General features: G+C 37.2%; 1 protein-coding gene across 4 annotated transcripts in view; it reads left to right on the top strand.

Moving 5' to 3' along the window:
- The window catches only part of FBXO25 (F-box protein 25), a 32,048-nt gene that overhangs the window by 1,203 nt on the left and 9,530 nt on the right, over positions 1-21,315 (top strand). The window contains exons 1-9 of one of the 4 annotated variants that reach the window (XM_035320688.1): positions 2,809-2,905; positions 3,084-3,227; positions 10,087-10,193; positions 11,500-11,549; positions 13,083-13,175; positions 16,095-16,188; positions 16,446-16,630; positions 18,074-18,256; positions 20,277-20,420. In XM_035320688.1, the coding sequence (XP_035176579.1) occupies positions 3,091-3,227; positions 10,087-10,193; positions 11,500-11,549; positions 13,083-13,175; positions 16,095-16,188; positions 16,446-16,630; positions 18,074-18,256; positions 20,277-20,420 (993 nt within the window). In that variant the 5' untranslated portion in view covers positions 2,809-2,905; positions 3,084-3,090. Of the gene's footprint in view, positions 1-2,808; positions 2,906-3,083; positions 3,228-10,086; positions 10,194-11,499; positions 11,550-13,082; positions 13,176-16,094; positions 16,189-16,445; positions 16,631-18,073; positions 18,257-20,276; positions 20,421-21,315 lie in introns of those variants that run through there. The other 3 variants (XM_035320689.1, XM_035320690.1, XM_035320691.1) reach the window with 3 other exon arrangements.

Genomic DNA, 21,315 nt, shown 5'->3' with positions numbered 1-21,315 from the left:
TGCTCAATAGCAAGGACAGAAGTCCTTTCAAGTGTTAGAGAACCCTGTTCCACTGCGTTTTCCTCAAAATCCGAGCTTAGGGGACTAATCTGTTGTTGTAGTGACAGTTTTAACAAACTGATATTAAATCACATACTACTGAAGGTGTGCTCATGGGGTATGTAAACTCTTGAAAGCAGGTTCTGTTCTGAGAAACCACATGCATGCTTTAGTGCAATGCTGTCCTGGGAAGCAAAGCTTGAGTGCAGGCAGAGCAGAAGCATGAATTTTTATTATGCATACCCTGTGATCAGCTGCTCTCTGAGGGCGATGTGTAGGAGAGACATTTAGGACACACGGTAGTTGCTAAAACATGGTAATTTCTGAGCAATGATGAAGGGTACATTTCAGTCCTATAGGAAGCAAAGCAGTAAGATTTTCTGGTCCTAGTTGTGTATGTGCTGTTACTGAAAGAGTATGTTAGGTTTGAGTCTGAGGTACACCATTCTCATGTAATCGTGGAATGGATTGGGTTGGAAGGGACTGTAAAGATCAACTCTTTCCACCCCCCTGCTGTGTGTACAAGTAACTTCCTGGAGTTGCTACTCATGGGATGCACTCTGAGTTTGTGCAGTAGTGAAACTATATCTCGGACTAAGAATATCTGTTTGGGGAAAAAATTAGGTCAACATGTACCAGTTAAAGTTTAATCTGTGATTCTTCTAGCAGTGTTTTCTTCTTGTCTTTTAAAAAGATAATGTACTGAACATGCCACACATTTAGAAAAGCTGTTCATATCTCTTTATGAAACTTGTCCTAAGTACAGTTTTCCAGGATTTCTGGAGCAGACCCTGGTAGCCTGTGTGTGTCTACTTGCTGATACCACTAATTTGAGGTGCTTAATGTCACTATTTGCAAGAGGGATGACAAAAAAAAAAAACAAAAAACAAACTCATTCTGTGTCGAAGCCTTGCAATGAAAGACCATCAGTTTTCATTTTAAAGATCTGGAAAGTATTCTGATTTAGAGCATTTAAGTATTGAAGTGTGTTATTTTAAATGCCTCTGCAGCTCCACAGGAGGAAGTTACACATCATCCTTACACCACTGGCCTGATAGCTTAAAACCACTTATTTCTAAAGTTCAAGGATTTCTAAAGCATACTAAGATTGCTATCCTGTAAGTTGTGATTTGCGTTGGCCTTCTGCTACTACCATCCACTTGAACAAAATATTCCAGGCTTTCTCTTGGTGTTTTCAGGAAGCTTTACATCTATCCTTATTTTTGTAACTTACACTGTTAACCTGTAACAATGCGTGGTTCACCTTCATGTAAGTTATGTCTAAGTGTTTATTTCCTTTCCCAACAATTCTTTATTGATTCATAACATCAAGTATTCTTAAAAATGTTCACTTTAAGTTATTCCACTTAGCCTGTAATGTTCTCTGAATTTGAATTTTCTATAGTTTTTAACTTTTTGGGTAATGAGGTGCATCTATAATCGTGCATAATTTTTATATAAATTGCTGACCAGAAGTAGCTCATGAGCTGTGTATCTTTAGGCATGATTCAAAGTTGTTTTATGTTCTTTTGCTCTTTTCTTAGTCTCTTCCAGTTTTTTAATTTTCAGGTAAATTCTGCTTTATCTTACTGGGGAAAAATACCTCTATAACTCAGAAATGCACTCATGAGCACCAGCTATTAAACAGTTCTTGAAAAGACAAGAGGCCTTGATTTCAGCCTAAATGAGGGTGTTTTAAACAACTGTAAGAAAAGTCTGTTGTGATGCGTATCTCCTGGTAAGCAGTGAAAAGATTAGAAAAACAGATAGGCGTGAATAGAGTTTGTGGTGGTTGGAGGAAAGGATGTGGTAAACTTTGGAAATGATTCCTGTCAGATTCAGAGGAAGGCTGAGTTATGAATAGCAAGGGGACTTTCATCAATGCTGAAGGCTAGACAGCAAGCTTTGTTTCGTGTGGTATGTTGTGCGATGTTTTAGTCTTGTTTTTCTTTTCATTAAACAAAAATGATGCTCTTGGCTTGTGTCTCTTCAGGCTTTTTATCCTTCAGTGTCTTATCCTGTGCTAATATGTTGGACAGATGCTGGTCAAGAGTGCAAATGGGAGAATAAATTCAGTGATGCTTCACTGATCTTGCCTAACATTTTTCACCTTGAAGAAATGTTTAGAAAACAGTTGCTTTGAATGAAGCTGTTGGTGTTGCGTTAATGTCCATTTCAAATGTGATAATGCTTTTCTCCCTGTACAGTCTGCACATGAAATTTCTGGTTAAAATAAAGAGCAGAATGTATACATGATGAATGGGAAGAAGAGGGCAAAAGCTGGCAAGCTTGGATTCTTTAAAGCATAGGGAATTGCTTTCTCCAAATTCTTGGTGTTCATGTATTAAAAGTGACTCACCCTTGTGAAAAAGGGTGACAGAGCACTGTAGAATGATACACCTGTGCTGTCCTGCATGCTGTTGGCAGGAATTTCAGTGGTGAACAACTGATCTCACGTTGCAGTCTCCATTTGTGTGGGGTATCTAATTAATAGCCTAGCTAGAAGCTAGAGAGGTGATCCTCAAAAACAACTGAAGAAGTGTTTGGGGAAGATCCAAATTCCTTTACTGAAACGTAACTGTGTACAGTGTTACACTATCTCAGTGTTCAGAAGGCTTATAGAAAAATAAGAAGAGTAACACTGATTTGGGCTTACCAGGTTTGAAAAACAATGTTAGTTGGGTCTCAAACTGGTAATCTGTTTACATTCTGTCATTCTGTAAATGCTAATCTGCTCTGCAGTGGTCAGTCGTACTTGGTTTGGTATCAGCACTTTCCTGGACTATGGTGATTCTTTTGCTTTTTCTTGTGAAACCTACTTTGATCTAACAAATAGCGAAGGACTTTTCAGCAGGAATTTTCAGAGGTTAGAGAATCAAAAATGTACTTGGGAAGCCACTGAGCCTCTTAAGAGGATATTCTGTAGGAAACTTTCTTCCTTTTCCTCACTACAGTTTTTTTTTAAGGTTAAAGAGAACTGAAATAATAGGTTTCATAGCTTTTGTTAACAGTTAAATCCTGCACAATCTTCTTGCTGCTTACAGAGAAACCATGCCTTTTTTGGGCCAAGACTGGAGATCCCCTGGATGGAGATGGGTTAAAACAGAAGATGGATGGAAACGATTTGAACCCTTCAGCCCTGCACTTGAGAACAAGAACAATCAGCTTAATGACATCAGTCACACTGTGTAAGTTCTTAAATAACTCATGCAGAACCACATTTATTACTGATTTCATAGCAGGTGGGAAGGCAAAGATTGACTGAACTTTCATTCAGACCAAGTGGGGTTGGTAATCTCTGCATGCATGAGAGAAGCACACGAATGCAACCATGTGCTTCGTTTATTTAGGCAGAGACCCCTGTGGAGACTGTCCATCTTTAGGCGACTCGTGAAACAGTGACAACTTTGGGCAGCCAGATCCCATCTTGTGTGTTATTTTAATGTTAGTGATATCTGCGAGTTGCAAACGCAACAAGCATATCAGAATGTTACCTGGAAACAAGTGAAACCTTTCTGGTGATTGTTGAATTAGGCCTATTTAGGGTACTTGCTCTAAATGCATGACTAATGGTAGTTTAAGGCAATTCTCTAACATTGTGTCTGATTATATGAGCCCCTGTAGAACGGGTGAGAAACATAGAAAGTAGCTTGGGAGGGAAGTAAAGTAAGACTGATGGCAGATGCTCACAGACTGGTGTGATACAAATAGCCAGACAAATCCCTGCTTTGTTTCTTTGCAAAGAAGTAATCCTCAGGGTTAGCATTCTTGTTTATAAATTCCAGCTTAATGTGCTCATAATGAGAAAAGGGAACATTCAGTGTTTTGCTGTTAGTCTAGTAAATGATAAAGGAACTGATCTGATTTAGAGGGAATTTACTGGCAAGCTAGGACTTGTTCTACTCATACACCTGTGTTTTCTAAATTTGAAATGAACCTCAAGGGAGTAATCAAGCAGTGAAGAATTATTATTAAGCTTGTCTCAAACTACTGTTTTCTTCATGCCTTTACTTCTTGTGCTCATCTGCCACTGATAGTGGTTGTTTTTTCCCATACAGTCTGGCCACTGTGGATAAGAAAAGAAATGTTGTCTGCAAAGGTGTTCACAAAGCCTCCAACATAAGTTGCCTTAAATACTTCTGGAAAAATCTCTTCTTCCTTCTTTCGTGTAGCTTTAATATAGTTGGAAAATGAAATCTAATTTAATTTTGATAGCTACTTGCACAGTTACTAAATTATATTTTGTAGGTTGTTTTATGTTACGCTTGCCAAACAACATTCATTAAATGATTGGTTTTGTGTCATTGTAAATGAGGACTCACTGTTCTGTTCCTAATTGGATGTTGATTTTTGTCTGTGCATGCACTTATATATGTCTGTATATATAACACAGTCTTTTCTCCAGAGAGTGAGGTGAGACTGCATTTATTGCTTCTTCAAGCAAGAATGCTAGATCTTTTTTTAGTGTTGAAAGAACAATTTGTAGAGTTCAAGAGTATTGCTAGAAACAGATTTAAACATGTCTTGCATGGAAAGATACAAGAGTCTTAAAGTTCAGGATTAAAATAGGAACATTAATTTGAAGTGACTGGCCATGAAATGCTCTGGGTAAAAGAAATATTTGTGATATCTGAGGTGTTGCATGATCTGAATTTTGTAGGTTAGCTTCTCAACCTGTCAGAATCCCAAACTCAGGAACTACCCTAGTCTGTAACAGACTAGGGTAGTCTGTTACAAATCATCACCTGTAGTGATTCCCTGGTTTCCAGTCTTCCATGTCTCTTACTTTGTGTAGCCAAAGCACACCATATTCTGTAGCCCTGTTTGTTCTACTTTTGTGTATTTAAGAATGTGTATTGTCCAGAATTAGACTGCAGAGTTTTAATTGGTACTTGGTATAGTAGTGCTACTTCAGAGTAATTTCACTATAACTTGGAAGCTTTGGATTTTTGAGTTCACTTTTTGCTGCTGAACACTGAATAATGTCTAATTGCCTAAAATACAGAATTCAGGTTGGTAAGGACCTCTACAGGTCATCTGGTTCACACCCCCAACTCTAAGCAGGACCAGCTGAGATGTAGTTGTATGGCTTTGTTTCTAAGAATGGAGATTCCTTTCTGGGCTCCTGTTCCAACTTCCATTATTTTTGCTGTAGTTTTTTATATTTATTTCCTATCTTTTAAAATCTAATAGGATTTTTTCTTATTACAGATCATGTCCATTACTGCTTGACTTGTTATTGTATACCTCATCTAATGTTACAGTCTAGCTCCCTTTTCTTCATACCCTCATAGTAGCTACAGGCATGAATCAGATTTCCTTCTTCCTCACCACCTGCTCTTAATACTGACCAAACTTGTTTTCTGATGCATCCATGTGTCATGTTGTGCTCCAGCAGTAATCATCTCAGTAACTGCCCACTGCACTTGTTCTAGTATATCAGTCTGTTTATTGTACCAGGGAGTCCAAAAGTAGACAATATTCCAGATATGGTTTCTCAAGTGCCAAATGAAGGGCAATGACCACTTCTGCAGGGTATGGTCTTGCTAATGCAGCCCAGGGTGCGACTGCCCTTATTCAGCACAAGGGCACACTGCTGAATAAGGTAAGTGTTCAACTTACACAGTAGGACTTTGGCTCCTTTTCTGCAGAGCTGCTTTCTGTCCTGTCTGTACCTAGCATATACTGCTCAGGGCTCTCTATCCCATGTGCAGGACTTTAGATGGAAATAGAGCAGCATACTCTGTCTTGCTGCCTGAGTTATCTGTACCATCTTAAATACTTGTTTCCAAATAGCTTGTGTATACTGAATGGACAGCTCAGCTTAGGATGTGTTACTATGATATACACTGAGTAAGAAAAGGCTTTATAAAATGCTTCCTTCCTTGTGGAAGAAGCATACAGTTGGTAAGTCTCTTTTTAAGATGTCATATGAATAGGCATGATGGTGTATGCCAGTCTGGCTGTTATGATGTTATTTTATCAATTAAACGCAGTGTTTTATTCACCAAAATACTCTGTAGAATTCTGTGTAGCAGTAGTAGTACTTGAGCATTGTGTTTCAGTTAGAGCAGTTTTCCTTTAAAAACAAATCAATTCAAGCTATGCTGTTGACTTAAACCCTGTTTACTATTGCTTGTATTCTATGAGAGAAAGCATGGATAGAGTTAATTGCCAAACTGTGTTCCATCTCTTCCAAATACCTCCTGTGCAGAAGTTAAAAAGATCTACTTACCAGCAGATTCAGAAAAAGCTTCCAGGCATGTAAGTAACTTACAAATTCAAGACAAATGTTTTCACTAGAACAGAACTTTTCACCTTGTTCAATTAGTCATCCGGTGAGCTGAGGAATTAGTCAAAAGCAGTGAACATAATAACGATGCTCAAACATAACTTGTTATCATGCAAAGGCAATATAAATGATTGGGAATAATGCTCAAATGCTACACTTCAAATTAGTTCTGTTTATGAAACCTCATATGGAAGAAGTGAGACCCCCAGTTTTGTAGCTCTCATTTAGATAAGTAATGAAATTATTTAAGTGAAGAGAGCACTGTATTCATGGTATACAGTGGTGAGAAATGTGGCTGAGGCAGAGCTTGTTCTGCCTGAGGGAAGCACATATCTGTGGGCTGAGTGCTGGCCGTAACTACCTGCAGTTTGTACCTATAAGTTCTAGTACAGCTGCGTGTTTCCAGTGCCGTGTCACTGTGTCCTTTAAGCTTGGTGGGGAGAGAAAAGCACAGCCTTACAGAATTGTATTTAAATACCTCTCAAGAGTAAAGCCCTCTTAAATTTTCCTTTTGAGGTACAAGAAAGAGAATCCATACAACAAGACTCTAGTGACCAGAATATGCCTTTTTGTGTATTAGGTCCATATGAGCTATCCAGGCTGGCAGGCCAGTCATTCATCTGTAGTCTCATCTCATTCGCAAAAGTGCTATTAGTACTGGATAGGAGTCCTCAGATATGAATCTAGTCTTAGATAATTTGGGCATTTGACAAATGTGTTGTAACACTGTTTGGTGCAGGCACTTAACTCAGGATTTTCTATATGTGGTCAAGCTGTAAATGGCTTTGAGTGTCACCTGGAACACTTAGTGTCTCTCTGTAGGTAATTGTGTGACATTTAGGAACTTCTTCCTCCACAAGAAAAGTGAGGGGATGAAGAACAGTCAGTTTGGATAGCCCTGTCAAGCCTTCCAACACTTTAACTGTCATACCCAAAAGGTTATTTAAATACACCATTATGAAACTGCTGTTTTGAAAGAGCTGAAATTCTGGCATGCTTTATTTATGCAGGGTATTGTAGTCTTAAAGCATCTGTAGGACACCAGATGCTTTGCTTCTAGAGGCTATAGAACAAATTTTTGGGAGTGCTTCATCAAGACAAGAACACAAAGAGTAGCTGTAAATTGGCAGTATTACGTATGTATTTAGATCCTTTCAGGTGCACTTAGATCTCATATGTGCTATTACAGTATAAACCTTAAAGTCATCTGTTGCGCCATATGGCTCGTGTAGCACTTGATTCAGTTTCCTCTGTGTTAGCATAACTGTAGTTTGGTGGCTGGGGAGGCAGGAGATGTTCTTGGTGAAGTGGATTTGCTGATCAGCCAGCTCTTCAGATTTCTTAAAAGGAACTTTAAAAGTTGCTGGGGGTGTACCTGTAATTACCTTGTTCTTCCTAATAGCTCTGAGACTCTTGGTTGCTTTCTCAGTAAGACTGGAAACACGTGAACCCCTTAAAGTTCATCAAGAATGATGCTGAGGTACAGGTACACACCTTTCCTACGCAGGGAAGGAAGGACTCCATGCAGAGTACAAAGACCATGAGAAGATGAAGCCTTATACAAGAAAATCCTCAGATTGTCATATTTTCTTGCTAAAATGACATGAATTCCCAGAATGTCTCAGGTGGATTTGGAAGTCAGACTATCATGCTTGAAATAGGTCTCTGTGATTCCTTGTGTTAATTAACTGTCCTCCTTAGGCTGCCTTGCTTTTGTGTCTGATACTTGAGGAAGTGTGTATTTGAGGGCCTGGAAGGGGGAGAGTGGTCTTTAAATAACTTCAGATATGTTACTGCTCTGTGTCGCTTTCTAGGGACTCTTTCTCTCCAGAAACAAAAGAAGGAACCAGATTAACCTTCCTGTTCTAAAGCTGGCCTTCAGCAGTGCCGCCTGCCCTGCTTTGCTCGCTGCAAAATGGGAGTGGGTGTGTTTCTGTTCTGACTGTATTATATTGTATAATATCATGTATCTTTGTAGCCTTATATCTGTTGCTAGAATCATAAAGCCAGAAGCTTTACTGGGGGGCTGAGCTCTATTTCTGATTCTGTAACAACTTTTCATGTGATGTGTTGAAATGGTCAATACACTAAAGCATAATTGTTCTAGTGAGTTTAAAAGGGTTTCCTTCATGTTGGGAGGGGAGGACCTGGTATAACATGATATAATTAACTTGTCAGCACTGATATTTCACTTCCCTCAGTTGGCAATTCCTTTTCTATGATCTCTTTTGCTGTTTGACTAGATGTGATGTTTGGCAATATTGCATAGAAAATCGAAATTGTGAAGTCTATTCTATGATTTAAAAATGTTAAGGCATGAACCAAGGCCCTCACCTTGGATTGAGTTCTACCTGAACACAGGTGTGGGCATTTTTTTCAGGGCTTAAACTTCAGGTAAGAACAAATTCCTATTTTTGAGTCTTCTAAACTTGTATATCTTTAAGCTGAGCTAGTATTTAGTGATTAGAGCAATTATATAAAAAGCTTTTTGTACAATAGTGTTTAGTCGTCATCCTTAAAAGATGATTCGGGCCTGAACGTTTTTAACTTTATTAAATAGTAGCAATAGACTAATTGGGTTCTTTTGCCATTTAATGCTGAAGTGCAGGTTATTTTTGAATGAACTTCATTTTGAATGAACTGATCTTTTTTAATGTTCAGGTTTGGCTGGTTCAATTTGAAGTTCAAATTGACATTGACAAATAGATTTGGCTGACAAATTCAGATTTTAAAAAATGAATGGGTAGAGTGTTCTATACAGCTTTATTTTTTTAAAAAAAAAAAGATGGGGAAATAAGATAGTCTCATAGTTAAGCTTCTATGGAAAATATCCTTGGTTACTGTAGTTATCTGTGCAAGATCGCTGCCTTAATATGAATTATCTCCCTCACCTGTACTAGAAAAAATTATACCCATTTCCTGTATTGCTCTTGCTCAGAATTATCTGTAAAAATGGAAAGGAGAATCTTTGTGTAGACTTACATAGCTCAGGTAGGGTTTTTAATGTATATGCACTTTAGGAAGTTTACTCAAACATCAATAGCAGGTCCATATGCTTGTATATAGTGTGCGTATATACTATATACATACACTCAGTATAGATGGTCTTTGTCAGGCTACTTAATTCACTGTCAGAAGTGACAAAGGTATAGTTGATCCTTCTTGGGAAAGACGGAGGTGACTACATGGTTCTTGATTCCCTAAAACAATTGGTAGTACAATATGGCAACACCTCAATTATGTACACAGTTGTGATATGTGCTTTTACTAAGACTTTTTTCATCTGCTTGAAAGATGACTAAGGGATGATGAGGGGAGAAGGGATGTCTTTTTGCTGGTTTTCTGCCTGAGGGGTTGTGTGGTAACTCTGACTTCACCAGTATGCTGCAGCTTCTTAAGGCCAGGTCCATTTTGGATAGTGACTTTCGTATTCTAGAATGCTGCAGACTGCCAATTGTCCAGCTAGTACAGCTGCCTCAGTAATCCTTCTTAAATGTCACTAAGGACTTACAAGATGGCTATTAAGAAGATACTTGTATGCACTTAATCACTTTGATACAAAATTCAGCACCACTAGGAAGAAAAGAGCAAGGCAGCTTCTCTCAAGATGTGTTGCTGTAGACCTTCAGGTAGACAAGCATTATTTAAATACATGATTTTTATTGCAGCTGGCAGGCTTTTAAATGTAGAGAACTATAAGCTATGTGCAGCTTAAATATTTAATTATTGCTGTTCTAATTATGTCTCTATTTCAGCATTTTAACAGGTGATGAAGATGAAGAAATATACACTACAGAGGATTGTGAATTTGCAGCCAAGAAAAGGAAAAAAGACCACTGTAGTAATAACACAAATTCACAATGTAAGTCTGGGTTATTTTCATATAATTTGGAAGACTGTTGTAGGTTCAGGAAGAAAAAATGTAATAGCCATTTGTATATATGTATCTAGAGAGTAGCCTTCCAAGTTATGTCTACTTCTGTATTGACAACAAGTTCTGGTGTCAGAAGTGACGTATTTTAATTGGGGACTGTGACACTGATCACCTACTGTGGGATTTAGACATCCAAAGGTAATTCATTTAAGAATAACAATTCCTGAATAATAGTAATCTTCTGATGCAAACTGCTGTTTTGCTTTGTGGACTGGTTTTAGATGAAATTCTTGATGCTTAGGGCAGCCAATCTCTGCTTATCAAAGCAGCAGTTCTATTTCCAATTAATTCAAATTCTGGTTGCACAACTAGCTCTAGAGTTGGTTCAGAGCTAAATATCATTTGGTGTAATGCCTATAGCTCTTGGTAAAGACTTTATTGAATTTATTGAAACTTCTCTATTGAAATATCAAAGCTACTTCTGTCATACTTTTTTTTTTTTTAAGAGGACCTGTTTTGGATTGTAAATGTGAATGATAGCAAAATTTCTTGAAGTACAGAATTTGAGTAGGTAGAAATAGACAAGCTGATAGCAAATTTGGGGGGTTTCCCCATTGATCTTGAAATTATGTTAATTATTTTGTACCTTTCTAACTTTGTAACAGAGATAGTCTTGGAGAAATCTGGAAGCATCCTTAGGCCAAGCATTCTCAGGCTTCTGTGGGTTTACAGTATTTCAGAAAATGCAAGTGGTTATTATATGTAGGAGCACACTTTAATTGGACAATATATACAGACTTCTGCAAGCTGAATCGCTGTGTAAATTGCCATTATTGGGCTTACATTAAGCAGGGTTCTGCATCTACGTGGAGCAAGTGGATACAGATCAAACACATTTACAGAAGCAAGTACTTTTAAAAAGTAGAGCCTTCAGGACCAAAACCACTATGCATTTCTGTACTCTCCTGTGCTAAGGAGCCCTGTGAACCGGAAAGTGTCAGGGCTTTTAGAATAAATTGGCTGCTGTTGGTACACAATCAACAAAAGTTGTGCTATATATGCCCACTGTGTCCCAGCTCCTGTATTTGGTTTATAAAGTTGTTTAGCATATGTTTTAAAGTACACAACTTCTGAAACTTTGTAGTCATTCTCTTCAGTTGTAATAAACTCCATTCACCAAAATTGTTATATTCTCTCTCCATTTACAAAGCATTTTGAGGATAGTCTGTTTTCTTCATCTTCCTAGAAGGCACTGCCTAAAATAGAAGATTAAAAAAGCTTGTTTCTTTTCCAGGTTTTTATCGTGAAAATTGGATTTATGTCCATAAGGAAAGCACCAGAGAAGTAAGTCCTGTATGCTGTGGGTCAATTTCTAGCATCTTTGTGCTGCTTAACTTTTAAAAATAAGTCATTTGTCAATTTTCTGTGGCTTCTAAAATGTTGTATTTAACCCTCTCTTCATTGGTACTGTAGTACATCATCACTTGCTGAGGCAAAGGCAGGTAACAAATTGACTTACGTGAGCCATTCTGGCAGAGATCGGAGGACTCACAAGGATGGATGTAGTAGTCCTCTGGTACTTCTCCAAGCCCATTTGTCTCTGTCTCTTATGCATAATTACAAGGTTTTGAAAACAAACATCTCCAAAAAAAAAGTGTTAGCAGGCAGCTACTTGGTATCTTGGGGTCTTGATGTAAACTTTAATGTGAGCAAAATCTAAGGCGCAGACTTTGCTAAGAGGATCTTTGTGTTCAAAGTTCAGATGCTTCTTCCTGTTTGGGATAAAAATGATATCATGTAACTGCACAGGATCTTGAAATGACCTCCTGGAAAGGTGAAGCGGACATGTCCATTATATGTAGAGAGAAAACTGTCTCAGAGTTTATGTTGATTCTTATGATTATATGGGATGGGTGAAACTTGTACACCTGTGAGAATACCTTTCATCAACACAGTAATGCTAGCCAGCAGAGAGGGAAAGAGGTGAGTCCAACACTAGCCAAACAGGCAGAAGCTGGTGTTTCATTTCAGAGCTGAGAGACACCCGAGTACTGTCTTCAGGAAGAACATGGTGTTGTAGAAAATGAAATCCTCCAGTCTCACCTCTACATAAGTATTTTTGCAGGGCAGTGACACAGGCTGCCCTTCTACATCTGAAGGGTATGATGAAGCCTTTCACTTTTTTTTTTTTTTTTTTTGCCACAAGGAGGTCACTGGCAGTTTCCTGCATGGCTATACACTTAGTTTGTGATCCCATGGCATTTCAGGCTGCCACTGCCACCTTAAGTAATTCAAAACCAACCTCTGAAACATTTTGCTTTTGCCTTATTATACCTGTGCAGAAGCACTTAAAAAAAAAAAAAAGCTACTTCTCTTGCTCCTGGTATTTAAGAAGTGTGGTTAAATTTCTAGTGCCCAGAAAATAAATTCTAGATGTTGACTGTTTGTTCTTACCTCAAACGTGAATGTAAACTGAGTTCATGCATATGGTTGTATACTCAGTCTGCTGTCTGAGCAAGATGTACCTTGTGCTGAGGCAATTACAGAGCATGGTGGCCATGCAGTAGTGGAACACATGGCCATGCAGTAGGACACATGGATACCAGTGATTACAGGCCCCACAGTTACTATGAACTTAAAGGTCTTGCTATCAAGTAGTATCACCTAGGTACCTATTAGTTCTAAATAGCATGTCTGGTTTCATTTGTTCTATGAGAAATAAAATCTTGATGCCAGTTATGTCAGTTCCAGGAAGTGCAGTGTGTATACGGTTCAGTTGCATGGTAGAGTGCTTTTATATAGACCTTAACAATTTAGGGGGGAAGGGGGTGTTCTCTTGTTTGCTTCTTTCCATTTAGTGTTTATTTCTCTTCTCAGAGACATGGCTATTGTACTTTGGGAGAAGCTTTTAATCGCTTAGATTTTTCAAGTGCAATTCAGGACATCAGAAGGTTCAATTACGTGGTCAAAGTAAGCTCTTTATTTTATATATGTCTTTTACAAATGTGTTTTCTGATGTGCTCCTGCATACAGAAAATGTTGCATTGACCAGTTTGTGGTTTGTGTAAATATTGTGTACGTAATTTATACTGCATTAAGCTGCTGGGCTTCTACTTGAAGGGGAGTGATTTTTCTTTGAAATCTGGTTATATTGGTCTGTGAAAGCCTATAGCTTGAGAATGATGGTGATGGCCAGTGTTCTGCTATATATTTACAGTGAAACAGTGATGGTAGTTTCAGTTGTTCCTCAGTCTGGGTAGTGAAGCCTCTTTAAAGGAAAATATTTCCTATATAAATATTAAAGCATAATACATCTTAAATGTAATTAAAATAGCAATTTCCAAAACAATACTTGATGTGTAAATGTTCTGTGATTTCTTCCCCACTCAGTGGGAATATGATTACCTGCACTATTTTTTGAGCATATATCTCAGACGCTTACTTTTGATAATATTCCTTAACTTTTTTGTATTCCAGCAATTTTATTGCAGATTGTTTTACTAATAATGCAGTGGCTTGAAGTTTATAGAGACAATTACAGGGTGTTAATGTCATGATTCTTTGTCCTTGGAAAGGCCCTCTCTCATTATCTTAGCTAGCTTCTGTGGGGTCAGATCTCTTAAGATGAGAGTTAAGTGCAAGAAGCCTGGAAGTTCAGGCAACAGTCCCAGCTGTGTTTTTAAAAACTCCTTAACTTGTACTTCAAGGGAAACAAATGCCTTAACTTCCTAGATGCACAAACAGCTGCTCATTTGGAAATGCTTGTTCTGGGAGGTATTGATCTGTATTCAGACTCAACTATTTTGATTTAAATTGAGGTAGTAAAGTGTTTTACCCTACTCCTAAAGTAGCTCAAAATGTGAGACATCAGACATAGAGCTCAACTCAGTGTTGAGGCCAATCACAAAAACGTAGTGGTTGGATAGTATTCAGAACTTGAAAAGATACAAAAGATAATTGAATAAGCCTATTGAGAGGGCACCCTAACTACTGGAGTTACTATTTGGAGAGAAAACATGTTCTGCCCAACCTTGTGAAGCTGTGTGTTATACCCCCAGGAAAAACAGGAGTTATGGGACCAGAGGAAATAATGGAGGAAAAAAAAACTTGCTCCTAGGCCAGTGGTTAGGATACTTGCCTCTTCTTATGTCCCTTCTAGATTTTTTTGGTATGTGTATGCGCTATTTTTTTAAGACTACTTTGTTCTAACCTATTAGCCTCCAAGAGGGTGGATCAGCTGTTTTCCTGTACCTTTTTATAATATTTTTCCATTTTATTTTATATATTTTTATGATATGCTTTTTATAATATTTTTAGCTATTATATGTCTGATACATAATTTGATATGGATGGTCTTTTTAGAAAATGTTTCCGTTTGAATAAATAGTTGATCCATTTGAGGCTATTATCCCTAATAGACAGCATAAGCCATTGCTATGCACTTAGCCCAAGAATCAACTTGTGTTAGATCCTTGTACGTGTGCACCTGCTAAAATTCTTGTCTTAATCCTTGTATGTTAACCATCCTTGAAAATTGAATCTTCGTTAAAATCAGCTGGGTAGAATTTGTTTCTTGGATTTGATCTGCAGTCTAAGTGACAGGACTGATTATTTTTAAGTTAATCAAGAGAAATGTACTTGAAATGTGCTTGAATTGGCAAACTGCCAGAGACATCTAGGTGTTCTCTAAATTGTTAATCAAACTAAAAGGCTTTAAAAATGCCAAGAAAGAGGTCCTGATACCTAGTCTCAAAAGCTGTATAAATAGATTAATTGTATTTAAATACATCAGGAGTTAATTCCTCCTTTCACTGCACATAATGTTTTGTCAGGGATCAGGCAGAGAAGCTAGAAGGAGCATTATTAAATCAGGGAGAGAACAGGTGTATTCTCTCTTCCTCCAAAGGAAAATTAATGTTGAGTATAGTGTCAAGTCAGTGTTTTAGAAATGAAGATACAAAATAATTTTTGGCAGGCTTAGTATTTGCTCATCCTCTGTGCCAATAGTTGATTCTCTCCTACAAAGCATAGCTCTGCAGGCTGGTGTTCAGAGTACTCTGTAGGAATTGTGGTTTCTGCTCCCTGCTTTCCGTTTCTGATGCATTGAGAAATTTTGTCCTGAACTCAGCATTATGAATTGCAATCATAGATAGAGCTTCTAAATGCTACAATGCTGTCATAATACTGAAGTCTCTTGTATTTGAGAGAGGTCTTTTGAGACCATTTCCTATTTGGGGCAATCCTTATCAGCTGCAAAGCCAAATCTAAACTAAAAGGGAATAAGCAGGACTTAACTACATTTGTATTTGTGAGCTTCCAAAACACTCTCTCCATTGTTTCATTACAATTTACAAAGACCATATGTCATGTGCTCTATGATAGAGATAAATACATAGATTTTCAAAATACTGTACAAATACATGCCTCTCCATGAGTTGGTCATGGGATGCCATTGGGAGTGCCTAAAGCTTTCTGCATTAGTCTTGCTTCATTTTCCAAACTCTGTAGCTTTATTTTCATCATATGGTTGTAGTAATCTAGGCTGTTGTAAGTGAATGTATGTATTGAATGTGTATTTGAAACCATCTTTTACTTTTGTCTGTCTTAAGATGATTTTGGTTGGAAGGGACCTTAAAGACCATCTTAATTCCAAACCCCTTGCCATGGGCAGGGACAGCTCCAACTAGACCAAGTTGCCCAAAGCACCATCCAGGGATGGGTCATCCACAGTGTCCCAGTGAAACCTATTCCAGTGCCTCACCACCCTTAGAATAAAGAACTTCTTCCCAATGTCTAACCTAAATCTACCCTTTTTTAGTTTAAAGCCATTCCCCTGGTCCTATCTCAAGATTCCCTGATTCCCTCTAACTTTTAATTCATTGTTTTTAGCTCTTGCAGTTAATTGCAAAGTCTCAGTTAACTTCACTGAGTGGTGCAGCACAGAAGAACTATTTTAACATTTTGGACAAAATTGTGCGGAAAGGTAGGACCTAATATTTTATCTATCTGCTTTTTCAGATTTCATAGAAATACTTGCCATCTAGTATGAATGTTTTCTGTTACTGCATTTTATCTATTGAAACAGATTTGAAATTAAATGACAACTGAGTTCTGTTCAGAAACTGTTGACTACTATTAAATTCACTTTAAGAAATGTGATGAATGACGTGTTAGATGAAAGAATTGTAATAAAATTAATAACATGGCTGTCTTTCAATTTGCATGACGTGTTTTTTCTAGTCATGGAAGACCAATATAATCCACGATTAATCAAAGATCTCCTACAGGATTTGAGTTCTACTCTTTGTATACTAATTAGAGGAGTAGGAAAATCTGTTCTGGTTGGAAACATTAATATTTGGATTTGCCGATTAGAAACTATCCTTTTGTGGCAACAACAGCTAAAAAACCTTCAGATGAACAAGGTATGTTAAATTGTGCAGATAAGGTATTGGGGGGGATGGAAGGGGAGAGTATATTGAACATTGGTTCATGATCTGTAAGTGGGCAGAAGTTTAAATCTTAACATGAACTTTGCAAGAAGCTTCTCCTACAAGAAGCCTAGTGATACGTGACTTACCTTGATAAGCCCACAGTTCAGTTTTCTTTGGTTTTGGAGAAGTAATATGAAGTTACTGAAACGGAAACAGTTTTCTGATATTTTCATAGCTCTTCTCTAATAAGAACTAGTACAGTGCCTATACTCCTGCTTTCTGACAGATGCATAGCTGTAATTTTTTCTTATCCAAACAACTTCTAAAATGTTTCTTTTTTCTGTCGACCTAACAATCTACAAATCTTTTATTCCAAAGTAAATATTCTAGTACTAAAAATACACCCTAAACTGAATTTTAGACATGGACAAAGAAAACAATTTTAAGTAGCAATTCCACAGTTCTAATCATTAGCACAGTTGCCTTTTGTTTAAAAAAAAAAAAAAAAAGGATGACTTCAGTGTCTGTACTCTGATTGTACAACTTTATTCAAAGTATGTGGAATGATCTGCTGCTCCAGATTTTTTTCAAGTGGAAACTTCAGAAGCAAGAAACTTGTGTTTTAAGGCTGAACCTGTCTTGGGCAGTGCTGGATGAAATACTCCCAAGATGTTGCATGCATTAAAACTAAACTAGTATTACATCTGTTTGCTTTCAGCTTTGGAGTTGGCCTTGCTTTGTGTGCTGGGCATCTGAATAAGTAACTAGGTTCTTCATTTTTTTTTTCTATTCTAAAGTGTATCTCAACAGTTTTCATGTGCCAAGCAACCACAGCAAAGAGTTTGAGGCACTGCATCTCTTTCTAGCATGCCACTTGCATCTGAGCTGCTTTGTGTTGGCTGAAATAACTGATTAGAGATCTTGCATCTGTAGTACAATGCAAGCATAGTGGTCTTGAACAAAACGACAGTCCCAGGGATGTTTATAACAATGACACCATGGAAAGTCTAATCTAAAGTGAGATAAATGGTGGTGAAGTAAACAAACTTAACCTAGAGCCTGCTAGAGTGCAGCTGCTGTGGGGTCAGGTCTCCCTGGCAGGGCAGCTCCACTAGGTGGGGCAAGCAGCCTCCATTCTTCACATGCCAGCAGGGACCATGCCTCCAACATACATTCTCGTAGAAATTGACAGAAAATTGTCTGTATGTTCTCTTACGAGAAACCTGCATGTGCTGTTTTTAATAAAAATTGAGAAACTCATCCTATAAATAATCAGTTCAAACCTTACTTTGATTATTGTGCTAATAATCAGTTAGCCATGGATAATACTCAATGAGTTTGTGTGAACGAAATTAAGACCTGAGATCTCAAGATTTTTATTTGTACCTCTTACTATCAAGTTTTTGTAGTTAAGTCTTCAACTCTTATTTCCAGCAAGTCAACAATGGTCTTACACTTAGTGATCTCCCTCTGCATATGCTGAGTAACATCTTGCACAGGTTCTCTGATGGCTGGGACATTATTACCTTAGGTCAAGTGACCCCAACTCTGTACATGCTCAGTGAAGACAGGCAACTGTGGAAAAAACTATGCCAGTACCATTTTGCAGAAAAACAGGTAATTTGCATAAATGTGAACCTTCTTTGCAATATTGTATACAAATGGTGTGTTGAACTTGTCCTTTTGAGGAAGAAAATGTGGCAGCATGTGATGATATTGAAAATGTGTTTTCTGTGGCTCACACTAAAACCTGTATTCAACATGTCTGAATTTAGGCTAGCTATTAGACCGTTTCCTTACATTATCTAAAACAAAAAGTTTCTCTAAAGACTTTTCTTTACTATGCAGTCATGAGTGTGGTAGAGAATACCCTCAAGGTGATGCTGTTTCCAATATCTAAAATGTAATTTTACTAATCAAGGTAAGCAGACATCTGGTTCTTTGAACTTTCAGACTATGAACAATCTGGCACATGAAAATGGTGTTTTTGTATTTTTGCCTTAATTTGCTAGAATTTGATTTAGCAGAAAAGAATAAAACACTTCTGATTTTTATGTTAAGAAAAATAACTTGTCATTCACTTATGTAAAACATAAAGGTAACCTAGGAATGCCTCCAGAATTGTCTTCAACATCTATTTGTGTCAGAAAATGGGGCAAAATCAGACTATGTGAAAATGCATGTATAAAAAATAGAAGTTCCCACATCAGAGCTGCATGAAGAACTTTTTTAAAACTAGTACATTCAAGACCGGAGGACATGAAAATAAAAATATTGTCTTAAATCTGACAGATTGAAGTGGTACCATTTGGTCAGTGACTAGCAAATTAATTATTAGTATAATGGGAAAGGTAAAGGAGAAGATAGTTAACTCTTATACAATTAACTGGAATAAGAATTTTTGTAAGATGAAAGACTTTGGGGTGAACTTTGTGGAAAATACAGCTTAAGGGAAGCCAAAAACTTTTCTGAGGCAACTTGGATGAACTCAGGGTAGGGTGAACTCAAGGTAAAGCGATGAAGGTAAGTGTAATGGTTGAATGGATTTTAAGGGCTGGTAAGGCAAGGTCATCTGAATAGTGACAATAATTAGAGAATAATTTATATTAAGGTAATGCTGGGGAAAAAATCACTTAATCATTTCAGTATAATGAGCTAGTCCTGTGTTTTACAAAGAATACTTCTGCAGTGTTGCCAATGTATTCCTAAATATTCACATCCAATTTTTATTGGAATAATCTAATAAATTGATATTGAAGAATTACTTTATCAAATGCTGCTTTTTCTGTTTAGTAGTGTGCTACCTTAATAGCACACTAGAGTGGAGTTGAGTTGTTTTTCCTCTCCTCTGCAGTATATTTGTTGAGCCATTGAAACAACTACAAAAACATACTTGATATCTGAAGAGTGCTTTTGGAAAAAACAAGAACTTTACACAGGGAAACTATTATGAAACAAAGTGAAGTGTAGCTGAAATCACAAAGGCGGTGCTGTTCTCACCCATGTGGCAGTAGTCTTGTGAATGAAGAAAGCCTGTAATGTATTAGCATTTAATCCAGACAGTGGAATAAGGAGCCTTTTGCAAATACACTTAATAAACCTCTTCTGTGGGTTAAGATGGAGGGAAGTAGTCATTCTGCATTAGCTACTCTTTGCACGCTGATGTGTTCAAGAATACATCGTTCACTATTACTGCTGTGCTTCTAGAAAGACCATACGATGTGAAAGAATCATGTATATTCTTAAAATGAAAAAAATGTTTAAATCCATGGTTACCATCTTACCATGAAATGCAATGCACAATTATCTTATTCCTGACATAGAAAATTAATTATTTATGCCTCTAAATATTGTTTTTATTATGCAGCTATCACTGACTATAATTAGAATCATTTCAAGACAGTGGAGTTAGATCAGCTGTATATGACCTACTTTTTCTTGGCAAATCCGTACTCCTATTTTTAGTGTGTAACTTTTTTGTGGCTGGATCTCACTACTTTTCAGAGACGTATGATAACAGATTGCCTTCAAAGAATGCCTGTTACAACACTTCAGTTTAGATACCTTCAATTTTATAGTCTTTCACTTGATTTCAATAGTTCTTTAACCAATTTAAAGTAAAGTATTTTATGTCCAGTTTTGTAGGCATTTGATTCTATCAGAGAAAGGCCATATTGACTGGAAGCTGATGTACTTTGCACTTCAGAAATGCTACCCAATAAAGGAGCAGTATGGAGACACCTTGCATTTCTGTCGACACTGTAGTATTCTCTTCTGGAAGGTAAGAGCTTTGAAATAACCAGAAATGGGTTCAAACAGTTACTGATGATTATCTGAAAGGAAAATTAAGATTACCTTCTCAGCGTTATCATGTAAGATGTTGGATAGCTAATATTCAATGCTCATATGGAAGCTTTATATATTTAAATTAGTATTGAATTCCAGACCTGTTCCCGAATTAGCATTTTTATCTCTGTCTGATGATCTTAATACTTAGAATTACAAGGAAAACTGCCATGGGGAAAGAGTTGCAGTCTGGGGAATAGTTGCAGCCTGTCTTGTATTTCTTTAATGTTATGCAAAGCTGTTACAAGTTTGTATGAAGTGACCTTCCCTTTATGGTATCCCCGTTCTAGTGATGGCATGGCAATCAATAAAAGCCTGTACTAAGTTATTACTGTAGAATTCCTACCATGTTGGTATAAAACTGTATAGCTGTATCTAGTAGTCTTGCATCTTTCCTGTATGAAGCTCTGAGGAATGTTGGAAACTTCAAAGTGTATTTTATGTTGATTTTGATGTTGACCACGAAGCATACAGGGTGGTTGTAATTTGTGTAGAGTACTTTACTATTTCACTCTTGTGTGAACTCAAGTTATGCTTTTATTTTGTGTTGTAGCATAATTTAGCCTTCCAGTCAGTAATGTTTCATTAACTTTGTAGCTCAAGTACCATATATGGGTAGCGTTAAGAGGACAAAGAATAAGAAATATTTGAGAAATCTTAATCTTGAAATATTTATCTTCTCATACATAGAAATTAGTTGCTCCTATATCCTCTTTCTGTAAATTAAGAGTTGCATATCAGTGCGAGACCTCATTTTACATATAAAAATGAGGCCATTGAACAGGATAGGCCAACCTTCATAGAAATAGCATTATATTGATTTACGGTAT

The sequence above is a fragment of the Oxyura jamaicensis genome, chromosome 3 (assembly GCF_011077185.1).
Source record: "Oxyura jamaicensis isolate SHBP4307 breed ruddy duck chromosome 3, BPBGC_Ojam_1.0, whole genome shotgun sequence".
NCBI lineage: Eukaryota > Metazoa > Chordata > Aves > Anseriformes > Anatidae > Oxyura > Oxyura jamaicensis.
This window is presented reverse-complemented; position numbering and strand designations above follow the sequence as displayed.